We start from the raw sequence: 19,866 nt of genomic DNA on the forward strand, positions 1-19,866 counted from the left end.
ATCTTAGATCATTGGTCTTCTAGCAGAACAATGACCCCAAACATACTTCAAGAAGTATGAAGTGGCCAGCAATGAATCCGGATCTAAATCCCACTAAACACTTGAAGAGAGATTTTAAAATTGTTATTGGGAGAAGGAGCCTTCAAATATGAGAGACCTGGAGCAGTCTGCAATAAAAGAGTGGTCCAAAATTATGGTTGAATGATGTAAAAAGCTTGTTGATGGTTATAGGTAGTGATTGATTGCAGCCAAACATTAAGTTGAGGGTGCCAACAACTTTACCCTGCTCATTTTTATAGTTTTTTGTTAAATTATGTCCACTTTGCCTTTTTTTTCTCCTTTTTTCAGAGTGTTCCAATAAACACAAAGGAAATAAACATGTGTATAACAAAACATGTGTAATTGCAATAATTTTCTGGGAGAAATACTCCATTTCTGCAACAATGACAACACTTTCGGCCATGACTGTATATATATATATATACAGTACAGATCAAAAGTTTGGACACACCTTCTCATTTAAAGATTTTTAAACATTTTTTTGTATTTTCATGACTATGAAAATTGTAAATTCATACTGAAGGCATCAAAACTATGAATTAACACATGTGGAATTATATACTTAACAAAAAAGTGTGAAACAACTGAAAGTCACCAGAAATGGTCTTCCAACAATCTTGAAGGAGTTCCTAGAGATGCTTAGCACTTGTTGGCCGTTTTACCTTCACTCTGTGGTCCAGCTCACCCTAAACAATCTCGATTGGGTTCAGGTCTGGTGACTGTGAAGGCCAGGTCATCTGGCATAGCACCCCATCACTCTCCTTCTTGATCAAATAGCCCTTACACAGCCTGGAGGTATGTTTGGGGTCATTGTCCTGTTGAAAAATAAATGATGGTCCAACTAAACGCAAACCGGATGGAATAGCATGCCGCTGCAAGATGCTGTGGTAGACATGCTGGTTCAGTATGCCTTCAATTTTGAATAAATCGCCAACAGTGTCACCAGCAAAGCACCCCCACACCATCACATCTCCTCCTCCATGCTTCACGGTGGGAACCAGGCGTGTAGAGTCCATCCGTTCACCTTTTCTGCGTCGCACAAAGACACGGTGGTTGGAACCAAAGACCTCAAATTTAGACTTATCAGACCAAAGCACAGATTTCCACTGGTCTAATGTCCATTCCTTGTGTTCTTTAGCCCAAACAAGTCTCTTCTGCTTTTTGCCTGTCCTTAGCAGTGGTTTCCTAGCAGCCACTTTACCATGAAGGCCTGCTGCACAAAGTCTCCTCTTAACAGTTGTTGTAGAGATGTGTCTGCTGCTAGAACTCTATGTGGCATTGACCTGATCTCTAATCTGAGCTGCTGTTAACCTGCGATTTCTGAGGCTGGTGACTCGGATAAACTTATCCTCAGAAGCAGAGGTGACTCTTGGTCTTCCTTTCTGGGTCGGTCCTCATGTGAGCCAGTTTCTTTGTAGCGCTTGATGGTGTTTGCAACTGCACTTGGAGACACTTTCAAAGTTTTCCCAATTTTTCGTACTGACTGACCTTTATTTCTTAAAGTAATAATGGCCACTCGTTTTTCTTTACTTAGCTGCTTTTTTCTTGCCATAACACAAATTGTAACAGTCTATTCAGTAGGACTATCAGCTGTGTATCCACCAGACTTCTGCTCAACACAACTGATGGTCCCAACCCCATTTATAAGGCAAGAAATCCCACTTATTAAACATGACAGGGCACACCTGTGAAGTGAAAACCATTTCCAGTGACTACCTCTTGAAGCTCATCAAGAGAATGCCAAGAGTGTGCAAAGCAGTCATCAAAGCAAAAGGTGGCTAATTTGAAGAACCTAGAATATAAGACATATTTTCAGTTGTTTCACACTTTTTTGTTAAGTATATAATTCCACATGTGTTAATTCTGCAACCCAATTTTTATCAAACATTAAGCTTAAGATTAATAGGGGTGCCCAAAGTTTTTCATATAACTGTATATATCTTTTTTATGGGTGTATAATCCCTAAGTGCAAGGATCCACTTTTTTGGAAAATGAAAGAAATCAATAGAATAAAAGAAACAGAATTTCTCACCGCTCTCCAGGAATTTCTTGGCTTTGCTCTGGATTTCATTGTTCAATTGATGAGTCTCCTCCAGATATTGCAGGATGAAGATATTGGGAGCAAAGAGAACCATGTTCTGTTCTCCACATCCATATGGCATGGCCAGGAGACGATCTAGGTTCTGCATGGCCGTGCCCATCAGATCTCCTGCAGGGTAATAACAGAAGAATTATTTTCATCTAAATTTAAAAATAAAAAACTAATGGGCTTGCATAATATGGAGGGGACATTGTTGTATTCACTTTTTACCAAGGAGTAGGGCTAGGTATTTGCAGGTTTGCGGCACCATATTCGTTAAGAGGCACACACTTCCTAAAACACTTGGCGCATATTGAGCAGTCCACGTGATACAAACTAAAATCTATGCCAGCTGTCAACTACGACTATAATTTGTAAAAGCTTCCTCTGCCCCCACGCACTTATACCCACCTCCCTTTTGCATGTATAGGTTGTGCAAAAATATGCTACTCTTTTGAGAAAACTGGCATAGGGCTCCAAAGTCAACAAAAAGTAATAGAACTTTTAATTTATATAGTAAGTAAACTTTATTTTATGTACAACTTTACTGGAAAATCCCTTTAACCACCTTCCTTGAGTTCCTACCAAAGGTGTGGAGCATGGTACAATACTGAGTTTAGTAGACATAGTAGGAGGTTTAAGGACATTGACTATTTGCCAATACGAAACTTAGATTTCTGATAGTGTTCCTGATAAGCATATCTACATATTTGACATCTCACCCAACACTGTTACATGAGCTCTTGCAGAATCCTCCAAAATATTATTTGGGATCTTCAGAGATATCTCTTCCACTTTAGGCTGGTCTATAATATGAAATTAAAAAAGTGTTTATATTGTAGTATTAAAAGTGTAGTATGTAGAAATTAGCTGATCAGTCAAAATTAGTCTTTGCCTGTTATCGGGAAATTTCAATTGCAGAGAAGTTATTCTCCATGAATTGATCGTTCCATGTTATGCTCTGGGGTTTCTCCAAACACCAGTGCATAATAAAGATGTAAAATTGAAAAAAATACTGATACTCACCTAATCGCCCAACTTTTCGGACCCTCTGCTCCTCACCGTCATCCACGTTGTACTCATACATCTACTTATCACAGCTGCTCATGCTAAAACCCATGGGTCTCTTTACACTAGGTGAGGACTGCCAGCTCTGATGAGGCCCAGTACGTGATGAGTACGCATTTGTAAGGTCACTGCATCATGACATCACAATGTGCACTATGAACTTGTGTGCCCGTGCGTGAATACATCCCGTGCCTCATCAGAGCCAAAAGTCATGTCCTAGTGAGAGGAGGCCAAGGGATTTCAACAAGAGCCGTAATGATAAGAAGATGCTCCAAGGACCGGATGGTTGAAGGTGAGGAGCGGAAGTGTTGGAGAAGTGAGTGAGAAGATGAGTATAAGTTTATTTTTTTATGGCCCTTCAGAGCAGCCACTTCGCTGAATCTGCACGGAAGTGAATTACAAAAAAATCCACATTTTGAAGAACGTGGATTTATGTAATATTCGAGCAGAACTCAATTCCACTAGAATATTTTTACTCATCTTTAGTTGAATGTCATCCTCTGAAAAATTTAAAACGCAAAATCACAGGTTTCAGTGGTTATGTGACCGAAGATCTCTGGAGTGACAGAGGTTACAAATGGTGACTATATCTTATTATTTTAGTATTTTATCCCATGCTCCTTTACAAAAATGTTGGGGGAAATTGGACAACCCCTTTAATTCGTTCATGAGAACATCATTAGGCACATTGACATTCACATTAACAGCACAGAACAGTTTTTAACTTGCCAAAATCTCTGAGTGGAGGCAGTATTTCTGGACAGCCTTTTTAGTATCTTGATGCATGGATTGTATCTATCAGAATCTAAAGTTATTTAGAAAATTCTATATTGTGAGCAGAATTCTGAAAAGCCACAGATACAGGACTAAAGCATGGCACAGGACAGGATAGCGGCTGCGCCATGTGCATTAGTATTCATCTCACATGCATTGATGATCTCAAATTTACTAGAGGCAAGATAGACTAGAAAGTAGGAAGCTTAGAAAAAAAGGTCAATCTTGATAAATGCATTAACTTCAAATATTTATTTTTGGGATTTGTGATAAAATAATATGAAAGAGATCTCAATAATATAATATAATATTTTGGATACTTTCCCAAAATAGAAAATTAATGGCAAATATAGCAAAAAAACTTTATCACAATGGTGCCAATGGCAAGATAGACTCTTTTCTCCACCTAATAGCTGGCACATATTGTCTATAAATAATGTACATTTGATCATTCTTCTTAAGGCTCGTCCAAGAAAATCGGTCAGATTATGCTAATTACACTCTGATCAGAGTTTTATAAGAGTGTGTCCAGAGTGTAATTGGATTTTCTCGGATGTGGAGGGAAAAAAAAAAAGTTTCTCCACCTTCTCTATTCAGTCTGTCTGTGAAAATCAGGCCATGTTCATATATGTTCAGTATTTGGTCAGTATTTTACATCAGTATTTGTAAGCCAAAATGAGGAATGGAACAATCAGAGGAAAAGTATAATAGAAACACGTCACCACTTCTCTATCTTTCACCCACTCCTGGTTTTGTCTAACAAATACTGACCAAATACTGTGACAATAGCTGTGGGTGGAATCGTAATCCACCCGCAGCTATTAACTAGTTAAATCGCACTTCTGGCCATTGTGCCGGAAATATGAGCATCAATGACCCCGTCACATGATTGAGGGTCATCGGCATGACAACCAGAGGTCTCCTTGAGACCTCTATGGTTGTCAGTGCCGGATTGCTATGAGCGCCACCCAGTGGTCGGCACTCATAGCAAGTCAGTATATCTGCTACATAGAGGCGATCTGAACATCGCCTCAATGTAGCAGAGCCGATTGAGTTTTGCCAGCTTGTAGCCTCTCATAGAAATTATTGAAGCATGGCAAAAGTTAAAAAAAATGTTTTTAAAAATATAATATATATATATATATTAGTTCAAATCACCCCCTTTCGCCTCATTCAAAATAAAACAATAAAAATAAAATCAAACATACACATATTTGGTATCACCGCATTCAGAATTGCCCAATCTATCAATAAAGTAAGGATTAACCTGATCGCTAAGCGGCATAGCAAGAAAAGAAGTCAAAACACCAGAAGTACGTTTTTTTGGTCACTGTGACATTGCATTAAAATGCAATAATGGGCGATTAAATGAACATATCTGCACCAAAATGGTATCCTTAAAAACATCAGCTCGGCACGCAAAAAATTAGCTCTCACCCGACGCGAGATCACGAAAAATGGAGGCGCTAGGGGCATTGGAAAATTATGCAATTTTTTTTAGCAAAGTTTGGAAATTTTTTTCACCACTTAGATTAAAAAGAACCTAGACATGTTTGGTGTCTATGAACTCATAATCATACAAAATTGCCGTGTGCACTACTGGAAGAGATGGTGCTAAGGTTAGGTTCCCACACCTTCTTAAACCATAACCAAAAAGAACCTAGCACTCAACTTGATGCTTTAGAGTGAACTTTATTGTAGTGGTACTCAATAAACGTTTCGGTCCTACACTTGGACCTTCGTCAGTAACATACTACAGAGTAGAGAGGGGACCAAAGGGTCGGAAGACACACAGAGGCGGCGTCTTACATATGAACCAAACGGGAGCGGTACTGTGGAGACCGTGGCAGATAGTAGCGGGAGCAGACGCGGATTCCACCGCTGGTCTGCCAGCGGTGGAATCCGCGTCTGCTCCCGCTACTATCTGCCACGGTCTCCACAGTACCGCTCCCATTTGGTTCATATGTAAGACGCCGCCTCTGTGTGTCTTCCGACCCTTTGGTCCCCTCTCTACTCTGTAGTACGTTACTGACGAAGGTCCAAGTGTAGGACCGAAACGTTTATTGAGTACCACTACAATAAAGTTCACTCTAAAGCATCAAGTTGAGTGCTAGGTTCTTTTTGGTTATGAACTCATAATGTCCTGGAGAATCATAATGGCAGGTCAGATTTAGCATTTAGCAAAAAAGCCAAACAAAAAACGAGTGTGGGTTTGCACTTGGAATTTCTTTCCCGTTTTCTAGTACATGACATGGTAAAACCAATGATGTCGTTTAAAAGTCCAACTTGTACCACAAAAAAATAAGCCCTCACATGGCCATATTGATGGAAAAAAAAAGTTATGGCTCTGGGAAGAATGGGAGCGAAAAACGAAAACGCAAAATCAAAAAAAGCTCCGGGGGGAGAAGGGTTTAAAGAAACAGTCCCATCAACGGTTTTATGATCTTAATATATTGCAGTTATCATATTGTATGGCATTGCATACTTACAATTGCTCATTTTGCCCTTATACTCGGATAATTCTTCTCTTTTCCTTTAGGTCTATGGCATCATGTGATTAAAAACAGACTAGCTGAATCCTTCTAAGCTCTATGTAAAAACAGGAAGTCACTTTATCCTGCCTGAGTTATCATTAGAACTACATCACTGCAAAGTCCAGGAACAGGCAGGGGAGGAACACAGCAGATGAGTCAGGAGTTGAAGACAGGGTAGAGCTGGGCTGTCAGGGAATGTAGTGATGTAGAATTGTAGTTCTGATGATGACTCATACAGACATCCTGTTTCTACATAGAGCTTAGGAGGATTTAGTTAGTCTGTTTTTAATCATGTGATATAATAGATCTAATGGAAAACAGGATAATTAACTGGGTAGAAGAGAAAAACGAGCAATTGTAAGTACACAGTGCTATCTAATATGATGACTGCAATATATTAAAAGAATAAAACTTTGATGGGAGTGTTTCATTAAACAACAGCTTTGGTTCTATTGACAGTTCCCTTTAAACCACATACCGTTTTCCAGCCTTTTTCCAAAACAGAGGTGTAAAAAAATGTTCCTTCATATTAAATTTGACGTACACCCGGTACTTCATTGCATTACATTTCCAGCACTGGGTAATAAAATGTGCCCTTACCTCCCTCTGTGATGCAGATCAGAGAGCTGCGTGCTTTCTCCTCTAGGACACCTCCAGGCTGAAAAGACCATTACATTACAATTAAATATTTATTTTTTAATAATACCGTAAATATATTTATCAAATGGAGAATATTAAGGGTAAGTTAGATTTTATGATAGTTTTTTTGCAAGTCAGCAAAGTGTGTGAACAAGTCCATCCTGTCTCATAACATGTATTATTCCCCCTCAAAAAGAATTGTTTCTTTTTAATTGTTATGACTATGATGATGATGTGTGTGATAATTCTCGGTATTTATATTATTATTTTTATTATTTTTAGTCCTTTTTGAGAATGTTTATGTATGTGGTAACTAGTGATGAGCGAGTATACTCGTTGCTCGGGTTTTCCCGAGTACGCTCGGGTGGTCTCCGAGTATTTGTATTTGTATTTCTCGGAGATTTAGTTTTTGTTGAATCAGCTGCATAATTTACAGCTATTAGCCAGCCTGAGTACATGTGGGGGTTGCTTGGTTGCTAGGGAATCCCCACATGTAATCAACCTGTCTAGTAGCTGCAAATCATGCAGCTGAGTCAAAGAAAACTAAATCTCCGAGCAGTCACAAATACTCGGAGACCACCCGAGCGTGCTATGGAAAACCCGAGCAACGAGTATACTCGCTCATCACTAGTGGTAACCCCTTATGGTGAGACGAGAAGTCAGAAGGGAAGGATTGTTCTTTAGGATCTATGTGGCTGCTCAGCTTCTAAATTCAGTCTGCAGAGCCAAGATGACAGATAATGATCAGACTGAACGCAGTGAGACACATGGGGGAAATAAAGTAGTACAAGTGTACAAAGTGGGAGTTAGTGGGACTTGTGGCCTGGTTGCTAGTCGCCAACTGTAAGTATAATGGTGCTTCAAAGTTTGTGAACCAGTCAAAATTTCCCACATTTCTGCAAAAATGTGACAGGTTTTCATAGCAAGTAGTAGAAAAGACAGCGCCTCAAACGTTGGTGAAAAAAAATCACATTTTATTCTGCCTCCTGTCGATCCAACAGATCTTTCTCGAGCAGCTTGAGAAAGATCTGTTGGATCAAAACGTTGCCACAGGAGGCGGAATAAAATGTGATTTTTTTTCACCAACGTTTGAGGCGCTGTCTTTTCTACTATTTGCTATGAAAACCTGGGCACATGTGAAGCTCCATCACATCTGTGAATGTGGAGTGCAGTGGGGTGGTTGGTGGTGCTGCTTTCCACAGACTTAAAACACTGATCTGTTAGGCTACTTTCACACTTAAGTTGTGTGACGGACGTCGCAATGCGTCGTTATGTAGAAAAAACACATCCTGCAAAGTTGCCCGCAGGATGCGTTTTTTTCTCCATAGACTTACATTAGCGACGCATTGCGACGGATTGCCACACGTCGCATCCATCGTGCGATGGATGCGTCGTGTTTTGGCGGACCGTCGGCACAAAAAAAGTTCCATGTAACTTTTTTTGTGCGTCGAGTCCGCCATTTTCGACTGCGGATGCGCGGCCGTAACTCCGCCCCCTCCTCCCTGGAACTCACAATGGGCAGCGGATGCGTTGTAAAACTGCATCCGCTGCCCACGTTGTGCTACTTTAACACACTGTCCATCGGTACGTCGGGCCGACGGTTTGCTATGGCCCGTACCGACGGACTAGTGTGAAAGTAGCCTTATTACCAGTACTGGGGTGATGACAACACAGGGGCAAATTACTGACAGCCAATAAGTGTGCAGTGGGTCGTGCTGGACACTGAGGCTGGGCAGTAAAAGCTCTGGCTGTGAGGTTAGATAACGCACACGGTGCTGTCAAGTCTGGTAGACCCGCAGGTAAATAAAGTGAGGGCAGGGAATAAAGTGAAATTCTGGAGGAACAAAAGACAGAAACAAAAAACAAAATCTATAGGAGCGTTGTATATGACAATTTTTCAAGTACCTATCTAAATAGAGATTGTGTACAAAATCTTTGAGTTAGTTGAATGACAAACTAACAGTGATTCACAAGGGTAAAATTAATTTCTCACCCATTTTGTGGAAAGCAAAATGTTGCACCCTCACCTGTACTAGTACGGTCTTCACAATGGTGTCAGTTCTGCCTTGCTTAGGCACAACAGGGATCTCATTTCCACAAGTTTCTTTAGTGTCTATGGCTTCTGTTTTTACAGAAACATTTACTTCTCCTGAAAATGCATTTAAATAACAAATTAAATAATGAGAAAAAAAAGACTTTATATCAATAAAAAATAAAAAAATAAAAATAGCAGAGGCCATGAATATGCCATAGCTGAAGATTGTTTAAGGAGTAACTTTTCTTCTTGTGGAAAGCACTGTGTTGGCATAGGAAGACTTACAGGCCATGCAATGCTAACCTGAGAATTTAAATACCCAAATTGACTTTTCAGAGAGAAGGAGGACAGGAACTATAGTACCACCAATTGGAAAAGCCTTGCAACATGTCTTAGGATAAGAAGCCAGACCAGAAACTCAATGTGCTGATACATGCTTCAAGGTACTTGCCCCTCATCAGTGCAAAATCGAAGTACTGGTTTGGCTGGGGAAAAAAACTCTAAATGGGGCGTTAAGGTTTAAAATTTTTCCTTGTGGAGAGCGCCAGCTCAGCATTGGGATACTTATAAGACTCTCTCTCTGAAGAGGCAATTTGTATAGCTGAAGCTAAAACAAAAATATTTAATATAAAGTATGTGCTCCTTGGTCTGTGTTTTTGGTGAGGTACGGCTTTTTTTGGGGAACAGGACTCTTACAGAACATACTGGGGCAACAAGAAAGCCATATAGTCTATCTGTTTGGAACCACAACATGTGCTGGATTCTTAGTCATAGCAACTTTTTGGCTGGCTTAGCAACATACTTGTGTCCTTGTGTGTTTATCATCAAAGTGGAAGTCCATCATCCTAAGCAAGCCTTTTTAAACAACCTCTTTAAAGTAAGACTCAGCCGCCTATTTCATGACCCTAGATCAACAGCTTTTGTGTTCAATCAAGAGACCCTCGGCGATTAAACTTGGACGTGTGCAACTGGCCTAGTGCCACTAGTAACCTTATTGTAATTTAAAGCACTCCTCCAACATTTTTTCCAGTGGAGCTACTAACCTTAGGTCCCTGACCTTAAGTGTTACACTTATCCACCACCATCATTACCTTTTATAGGTGTCTCTCCAGTCGCGTGGCAGCATCTTGTGACCTCTATTTCTAACTGCCTGGAAGTCAGAGGTAAAGGTCACAAGCATTCTCATAGAGTTACATTGAAAAGTGACCTCTGGAGCGATCCGGCAGGTCACAAACTGCTGAGGACCGATGGAAGCAGCGGCAATAGAAGGCGAAGATGGCGACAGGGACCTTAGATTAAAAGCACCACTACAGCTCTTCAATAAAAAAATGGGGGTGGTGCTTTAAGTTCTGATTAAAAGCATGAGGGCTCAGGTGTTGTAGCCATAGAATAGGTGGGGATATAGTGGGCCACACTGCCATCATAACAAGGTCCCATCATACCCAGTTTAGAGCCTTTCAAGTTCCAGTAGAAGGTTTTGCTCTCATCCGCACATACACAGCTGCTATATTCACAGTCAGCACAATGTGTCTCTTCTAACTCATCAGTGGTCTGCAGGGTAATGCGCACCTGACAAATAAAGGGTTAAACCAGTAAAAATATGATATGCTATAACTCCTAGCTAAAGATGTATGTACGTTTTACACGTGTAAAATTTAGATGTCACTTGCATTTCATAGACTAATATATATATATTTTTTAGATTTTTAAAAACTTTTCTCTTTTTTTAACCTTATTTTTTAATCTCCTTAAAGGATTTAAACTTCCAGTCATTTGCGAGCATGTTACATAGTATTTATATACAGTACAGACCAAAAGTTTGGACACACCTTCCCATTTAAAGATTTTTCTGTATTTTCATGACTATGAAAATTGTACATTTACACTGAAGGCATCAAAACTATGAATTAACACATGTGGAATTATATACTTAACAAAAAAGTGTAAAACAACTGAAATTATGTGTTATATTCTAGGTTCTTCAAAGAAGCAACCTTTTGCTTTGATGACTGCTTTGCACACTCTTGGCATTCTCTTGATGAGCTTCAAGAGGTAGTCACTGTGAATGGCTTTCACTTCACAGATGTGCCCTGTCAGGTTTAGTAAGTGTGATTTTTTGCCTTATAAATGGGGTTGGGACCATCAGTTGTGTTGTGCAGAAGTCTGGTGGATACACAGCTGATAGTCCTACTGAATAGACTGTTAGAATTTGTATTATGGCAAGAAAAAAGCAGATAAGAAAAACAAGTGGCCATCATTACTTTACAAAATGAAGGTCAGTCAGTATGAAAAATTGGGAAAACTTTGAAAGTGTCCCCAAGTGAAGTGGCACAAACCATCAAGCACTACAAAGAAACTGGCTCACATGAGGACCGCCCCAGGAAAGGAAGACCAAGAGTCACCTCTGTTTTTGAGGATAAGATTATCCTAGTCACCAGCCTCAGAAATCTCAGGTTAACAGCAGCTCAGATTACAGACCAGGTCAATGCCACACAGAGTTCTAGCAGCAGACACATCTCTACAACAACTGTTAAGAGAAAACTTTGTGCAGCAGGCCTTCATGGTAAAATAGCTGCTAGGAAACCACTGCTAAGGACAGGCAACAAGCAGAAGAGACTTGTTTGGGCTAAAGAACAGAAGGAATGGACATTAGACCAGTGGAAATCTTTGCTTTGGTCTGATGAGTCAAAATTTGAGATCTTTGGTTCCAACCACCGTGTCTTTGTGCGATGCAGAAAAGGTGAACAGATGGACTCTACATGCCTGGTTCCCACCGTGAAGCATGGAGGAGGAGGTGTGATGGTGTGGGGGTGCTTTGCTGGTGACACTGTTGGGGATTTATTCAAAATTGAAGGCCTACTGAACCAGCATGGCTACCACAGCATCTTGCAGCGGCATGCTATTCCATCCGGTTTGCATTTAGTTGGACCATCATTTATTTTTGAACAGGACAATGACCCCAAACACACCTCCAGGCTGTGTAAGGGCTATTTGACCAAGAAGGAGAGTAATGGGGTGCTACTCCAGGTGACCTGGCCTCCACAGTCACCAGACCTAAACCCAATCGAGATGATTTGGGGTGAGCTGGACCGCAGAGTGAAGGCAAAAGGGCCAACAAGTGCTAAGCATTTCTGGGAACTTCTTCAAGATTGTTGGAAGACCATTCCCGGTGACTACCTCTTGAAGCTCATCAAGAATGCCAAGAGTGTGCAAAGCAGTCATCAAAGCAACAGGTGGCTACTTTAAAGAACCTAGAATATAAGACATATTTTCAGTTGTTTCACACTTTTTTGTTAAGTATATAATTCCACATGTGGTAATTCATAGTTTTGATGCCTTCAGTGTGAATGTACAATTTTCATAGTCATGAAAATACAGAAAAATCTTTAAATGAGAAGGCGTGTCCAAGCTTTTGTTCTGCACTGTATATATATATATATATATATATATATATATATATATATATATATATATATATATATATATACTGTATATACATACATACATACACTGCCTTGCGAAAGTATTCGGCCCTCTTGAACTTTTCAACCTTTTCCCATATATCGTGCTTCAAACATAAAGGTACCAAATGTTAATTTTTGGTGAAGAATCAACAACAAGTGGAACACAATTGTGAAGTTGAACGAAATTTATTGGTTATTTTAAATTTTTGCGGAAATTCAAAAACTGAAAAAGTGGGGCAAAACTGAAAAAGTGGGGCGTGCAATATTATTCGGTCCCTAGCACTTGATTAATTTAAATGCCGCTATTGGAGACATTTGAATGGCTATAGAAACAGGTGCGGGCTATGTAATATAGCCGATATCTGCCGTGTCTAGAGAGAGTTCTGCTCCTGAGCCCCCTCCACACATTAGGATTCAGAAATTTCACAGGACCTGAATACAACATATATTTGCAGGAAGGGGTTAAGTTGGAATGTCAATTATCAATTTAACATAGTTACATAGTTAAGATGGTTGAAAAAAGGCAAATGTTCATCAAGTTCAACCTAGGAATGAGAAATGATAAAAGGTCTGGGATATATGCAGAATGTACAAAAATAATGCTTGATCAAGTCCTGCCAAAAGATCTAATCAAAATGACAAACAAAAGCATAATTTAATGCTTTTATCAAGGTTTGGCTGGTCTAATGGGGTAGCAGGGTATATAAAAAGTGTCCATAAAGTCCTGCAGCTACCAAGAGCCGTCACATTTAGTTGGTTGAGAAGCTTTGGAGAAGGACAGAAGTAGATGCAAAATAGGGCAACACTGTCTGGTAAAGGATAAGTATACGCGATGGTGGTGCTCACCTGAAGGTGCAGGCATAACACAATCGGGTTTCAGTAAACCAACGAGTTTCTGCACCAGACCGGCATATTTCTCAAACTATAAAAGTCAAGTGTAACACATTTGGTTTTTATATGTTGTGAAAGGCGCCGGTCTGATGCAGAAATGCATTGATGTCAATAAAAAACTGTTTTGGACTTCCAAGGCTCTCCATTCCCACCACACAGGCTGGCTAATCTTGACAGTTTCCTTTTTACCTCTATTAATTATAATGTGATTAGTGAAAACCAGAAAAATAAATGGGATTTTGTCCTGCACAGATGAAGTGTTTGGAACGCAGATTCTTTTCTCTAAAGTATGACACTATATTTTGGGAACTATATCCAGACCTGTCTTTGGTATGATTAACCCTTGCACTTCTAAGAGAACAAGTTATACTTATACATCATCACATTAATTACCTTTATGCATTGTTTCAGGTAGTTAAAGACTAAAGCTTTCAGGGTAAACGTCTCTCCTCGGACAACAGAGTATGGAAGGGTAAGATCCACAAAGAATGGTTGGAAAACTCGTAAGGACGATGAAGGTGAAAGTCCAAATCCACTGGGTCCCATACAAATGGCTCCTGCATTCCAGTCAGTGATGGTATCTGGAGCTTTATGGTGGGTTTCAGTTTTGCCAGATTCTCTAGATAAAACAAGAATATAAAGGGATTTGTGTAGTAATATTTTAGCAATTGTTTAAAGAAAGTTTCCTTGCAGAAGCTCAGAAGACATATAACTGGGTGTATTATCCTGATCAGTGGGGGTCCGACTGCCAGGAGTCCCAGTGTTCTGCATTATGAGTAGATGAGGGCTGTGAAGGTGCAGAAGGGGCTTTTATAGGTTGTGTCACATCCAGATAAACCAGATGCTTTTTGACCAGCAGGGAGTTCCATCAGCCAGTCCCCAGTGCACCTGTGTGTGCATTTGACCCAATTCAACCCATCCGATGGACCACTGAGTCCCATTAATAAAAATCTTGGCATATTGAGCTATTGACTACAGTAGGTTGTGTGCACTATGTTGTGAATTGAGTCAGCAATTATTTCATTTATTCATTCAAATTGGGATTTCAGCATAAAATTGATCAATGCTGAGCTGCAATATCAAATATAACCTGTGGATTGCTGTGGCTCTGTTTTGCTAATCCTGGGCAACCCAATGAACGTTGGCCAGTGATGTCAGTGAAGTAAATGACAAAAAAAGGCAAAAAGCGATGGGTGTCTGTGTGGTTTCTGTGCTGTTCCCCAGCTATAATTACTATTCAGCCGTTCAGTTTGTATATTTTACAGTATAAGTCTTGCATTGCTTCATCAGTCAGGTGTATTACTATTGGTACACATATTGTTATGTGCCGTCGGCTGGCCAATATTTGTTACTCATTATATCTGTAATTCTAATTTAGTATTCATATGGCTGTGTCTTCGCTGCAGTTCATGGGTCACTTGCTCTCAGCAGCCATTTTCTTTTATTCATGCTGTGAGACAAGACACACACTTACTGGGCCTGTGAAGGCATCAATTTCTGACCACCACCACCAAACATTAGCAAACAACTACCTGTGCCAGCGACATCATAGAAAGTTTCCGCATTGTACCCACAAGTATTGTGCTGTATTCAGGTTCTAATAAACCAAGATTTGAATTGTACCAACGCTGTGGTTCTACATTCAATTCTGCAGATGCTGAACGTACAAATGGTCCTGTTTGCTCCCCATCGAGGAACACGGAAGTAAGGATTCCCACAGCCCCTTTATCACTCAGCTAAACCTCCATTCGCCTTATGTGGAGGCAGAACAGTTTCCTTATCTTGTCAACAGCTGATATATTATTAAAAGCATTTTTTTTATAAAGACTTTAGTATAAAACTTACCCAATTGCCACAAGTTCCCAAATCCAGGTTTCAGGGAAATATATTCTTAATTTTTCAATTTTTTGGGGCTCTCGTGAATATATGATGTTAACATCTGTATTATATTCAACAGAGTCTTAGAAAAAAAAGACACACAAGGATAAAAAAGCAAATGAAAAATAACTAAAAATCAGACTGCATATCACATTCTACTGAACAACTTATAGAAACAGATGTAGGTGAGGCATCTTTTAAGGATTGTTGTGCTAGGACATCAGGCTGAATATTTATTTATCTTGGTTTCTGTACTGCCCATAGTGGAGATGCCACTTTATCCGCCATTGACTTCTCTTAGTTTCCACCAGGAAAGATGCTGTTAGACCATAATTGCAGTGATGATCAGTATTCACAGACCCCTGGCTGTTGACAGGGACCTGTATGATGCCTCTATCTACAGACCCACTGCACATACTGTATGTGAGCAGAACTAGACATTGATTGGTTCTCGGCAGGGGTAGAGTTTGGGTGTAAGGCAACAGGTGCAGTTGCCCCCATAGACCACTTGGCCAGTATGTTTAATTGGTCGCTATCTATTGAACTACATGAAAAAAATGTAGCCCTAATTCAGACCCCACTGTGGATCTACATTACTCAATCCTTAGCTTTATTCCTGGGTCAGCTCACCCATAAGGTACTAAATATTCAGCATCAGGACATCTGGAGTTGAAAAGTAGTCAGGAGCAAGGAGGATAAGATTGTCGAGAAGTATTCCCTACAGTGTGGATTTAGGGGTCTGGTCTGGTATCTCCTTTAATTTATACTGTAATCTAGGGTCGGAATTGAGTTAGGGTTTTAGTCTGTGGTCTTAAAGGGAATCTCTCAGCAAGTTTTGGTTACGTAACCTGAGCACACCATGATGTAGGGGCATAAAATATGATTGCCGGGATGTTTCACTTATTACTCTGCGTTTTGCTGTTGTAATAAATTCTGTGTTTTATCAGTTGGAGATTATCTCTAGAGTACTAGTCACGTGCCACCTGATGCAACCATGCACCCCACCACTGATTAGTAGGTTTCCGTCAATATACAGTGTACACAGAAAGCTGTCAATCAGTGATGTGGGCGGGGCTATGCACAGCTCAGCATTCTGAGCACTGCTAAATATACACCAGGTAAAACTGTGATTGAATCGTAACTGCGGCACTCAGTAAACTATGTTATATAGCACAGGTATTAGGGTCTCTCTCTCTCTACAGTTTGCTGTTGTCAGTTTACGTAGCAAAAACCTGCTAACAGAGTCCCTTTAATTAATTTAGAGTGTAGTCTTGGGTCAAAATTTATTTAAGAGTATGGTCTTGAGTCTGAAATAATTTTTGGTCTGAGGTCTAAATATATTTGGGTGTATGACGAAGCAACATGTGAAACGCGCGTTGGAGTGGGGGGGCAGCAGTGGCACCACACATAGGATGAATCCTGGTTAGTATACCTTATTTCTATCATTCATGGAGATGTTTATAGACCATCAGTTGTACTTTGGTACTTTGTGGTGTTTATAAACATACATACACCGCCTTGAATGTATTAAGCATTCCTTTTACTTTTTCTAATTTATGTTTTTTCCAATACCATTTGGATTAATTATATGCACAGCACTTTATTAACAACACGTATTGATATTCACGCTTATGATATTCTCCTAATCTTACCATAGATCATGTTTATATTGTATGTGATACCCTGCTCCCCTTGTTTTTAATTACATGTTATATGTTTTTATCATGTCTAGTCTTTTTCTTTTTTATTTTTCGGCGGTGTATCTTGATTGGTGTTCCAATAAAGTTTTGTCATTTTTTGAATAAGATTTTTTTGTACTATTTTTTTTTTGATTGATTTCAGTGTTCAAGTAGTTTTGTATGTGTAAGCTTGAGGTGTCTACTTGAACCGACTTTGTATATACCGTATATATTTTTTTAATTTAAATAAGGTTATATAACTTATATATACTCCTTTTCTTTTTTGGTATAATATGTTAAAAAGAAGAATGCTTCCATTCATTGACAGCAAAGAGAAATCTTGAAAATGGTTAAAAGGTGAATTTATATTTTAAAATAATTAGTGAAATGCATTACTGTATAATAATAAAAGGTCGACATTGACTGTTAGGATTGCTACTTCCAATAGGTGGCGCTAGAGTTCTAGTCCTCTTCCTTTCTGAAGACACAATTTGTATAATAATAGTAAGACGGAACATATAGTCTCCATTCCTTCTTTGATTTCATTATATATCTATAGCGAACTTACCTTCTAAATCTATCATTGGCATCAAGAAATATGAACGCACTTCATGACATTGCGGAAGCTTCCTAATATCTGCACTTGTAAATATTTTTAAGCTTAGAGCCTATGAGGAAATGCAAAGTAATGTGAATTGATCATAAATGTGAAAGTATGTTTTTTAAGCAATGCAGCTACTCTTCGGATGCAATTTTTATCCCTAGTTATAGGAGTATTCCAATCTCCAAGATCCTATCCCAATACGTAGTAGGTGTAATAATAATAATAATATTAGCATATACCTCCAATTAGAAATGTAGTATAGTTTTGCTGATTCGCTATGTCTCTTTCCTCATGTGCAGGTGTAAGGAGACGGACCGGACTGCGGGTACCTGCATGCCGGGTCTGGAACTGAAGGGGCTGCATTCTCTGTCTCCTGGGGAAAGCCTGAGAGAGGCGGACCTTCCCCTGCTGCCGTAGGGAATGAAGAGGGGGACAGCGCTTCCTGCTGAGAGGAGGGGGTGGGGAGAGCCAGAAATGGCGCACAGCCAGAGAGGAGGAAGCACGTGCACAAGGAGAGTTGCGGGCCAGAGCAGAGCAGCGTGCAGAGCAGTGAGTGGCGCACTCGGTCTCCCTTGCCCTCAGAGAGTACTGGCGCTGTAGCAGGCTGCATAGAGGGGGCTCTGTCACCTGCAGAGACAGGCGTGTACAGTAGCACGCCAGAGACTGAAACCGCTGCAGAGATGTGCAGAGTGGAGCAGAGCCGTGCAGAACAGAGGTATGCAGAGCCGCGCACACAGGGCCGCAGCAGACATAGAGAGGAGTGCTCCAGTCGAGAGCACCAGCACGAAAGAGACCAGCATCACCTGCGACCAACAGCGGGGACCAGGGAGAGCGGGAGGTGCGGTGTGTGCCTAGTGATAACCAGGGAGTACCAGGTGCTGTACATGACGTGACCGTGAGTACCGCAGACTTGCTGCCCCAAGAGAGATCACACAAGGTACTGAGACTTGCACCCTGACGTGGGGAGAGAGTAGTTGTCCTGATCGTCTGTTACCTGACTACCCCCCATTTGAGATAGTTAATGAGCCACGTTGGGCTCACACCTGACTGTGGCCCGTGCCTTTAACCCCTTTCTGACATTGGACGTACTATCCCGTCGAGGTGGGGTGGGCCCGTATGACCACCGACGGGATAGTACGTCCAGCGCGATCGGCGGCGCTCACGGGGGGAGCGCGGCTGGGTGTCAGCTGACTATCGCAGCTGACATCCGGCACTATGTGCCAGGAGTGGTCACGGACCGCCCCCGGCACATTAACCCCCGGCACACCGCGATCAAACATGATCGCGGTGTGCCAGCGGTACAGGGAAGCATCGCGCAAGGAGGGGGCTCCCTGCGTGCTTCCCTGAGACCCCCGGAGCAACGCGATGTGATCACGTTGCTGCGAGGGTCTCTTACCTCCTCCTCGCTGCAGGTGCCCGGATCCAAGATGGCCGCGGCATCCGGGTCCTGCAGGGAGGGAGGTGGCTTACCAAGTGCCTGCTCAGAGCAGGCGCTTGGTAAGCCTGCAGTGCTGTAAGTCAGATCGGTGATCTGACAGAGTGCTGTGCAAACTGTCAGATCAGTGATCTGTGATGTCCCCCCCTGGGACAAAGTAAAAAAAAAAATTTCCACATGTGTAAAAAAAAAAAAAAAAATCCTAAATAAAAAAATAAAAATAAATATTATTCCCATAAATACATTTCTTTATCTAAATTAAAAAAAACAATAAAAGTGCACATATTTAGTTTTGCCGCGTTCGTAACGACCCCACCTATAAAACTATATCACTAGTTAACCCCTTCAGTGAACACCGTAGGAGAAAAAAAAAAAACCGAGGGAAAAAAACAACGCTTTATTATCATACCGCCGAACAAAAAGTGGAATAACACGCGATCAAAAAGACAGATATAAATAACCATGGTACCGCTGAAAACGTCATCTTGTCCCGCAAAAAACAAGCTGCCATCAAAGAAAAAATAAAAAAGTTATAGTCCTCAGAATAAAGCGATGCCAAAATAATTATTTATTCTATAAAATAGTGTTTATCGTATAAAAGCGCCAAAACATAAAAAAATGATATAAATGAGGTATCGCTGTAATCGTACTGACCCGAAGAATAAAACTGCTTTATCAATTTTATCAAACGTGGAACGGTATAAACGCCTCCCCTAAAAGAAATT

At 40.6% G+C, this 19,866-nt stretch overlaps 1 protein-coding gene across 1 annotated transcript in view; it reads right to left on the reverse strand.

The window, feature by feature from the left end:
• The window catches only part of LOC143769703 (alpha-2-macroglobulin-like), a 78,726-nt gene that overhangs the window by 13,702 nt on the left and 45,158 nt on the right, over nt 1–19,866 (reverse strand). The window contains exons 17-24 of the mRNA XM_077258488.1: nt 17,671–17,770; nt 15,391–15,505; nt 13,939–14,164; nt 10,633–10,759; nt 9,183–9,304; nt 7,117–7,174; nt 2,863–2,946; nt 2,093–2,269 (exon numbers count right to left, since the gene is read on the reverse strand). Of these exons, the coding sequence (XP_077114603.1) occupies nt 2,093–2,269; nt 2,863–2,946; nt 7,117–7,174; nt 9,183–9,304; nt 10,633–10,759; nt 13,939–14,164; nt 15,391–15,505; nt 17,671–17,770 (1,009 nt within the window). The remainder of the gene's footprint in view (nt 1–2,092; nt 2,270–2,862; nt 2,947–7,116; nt 7,175–9,182; nt 9,305–10,632; nt 10,760–13,938; nt 14,165–15,390; nt 15,506–17,670; nt 17,771–19,866) is intronic.

Source organism: Ranitomeya variabilis, chromosome 4, assembly GCF_051348905.1.
Source record: "Ranitomeya variabilis isolate aRanVar5 chromosome 4, aRanVar5.hap1, whole genome shotgun sequence".
NCBI classification, from domain to species: Eukaryota; Metazoa; Chordata; class Amphibia; order Anura; family Dendrobatidae; genus Ranitomeya; species Ranitomeya variabilis.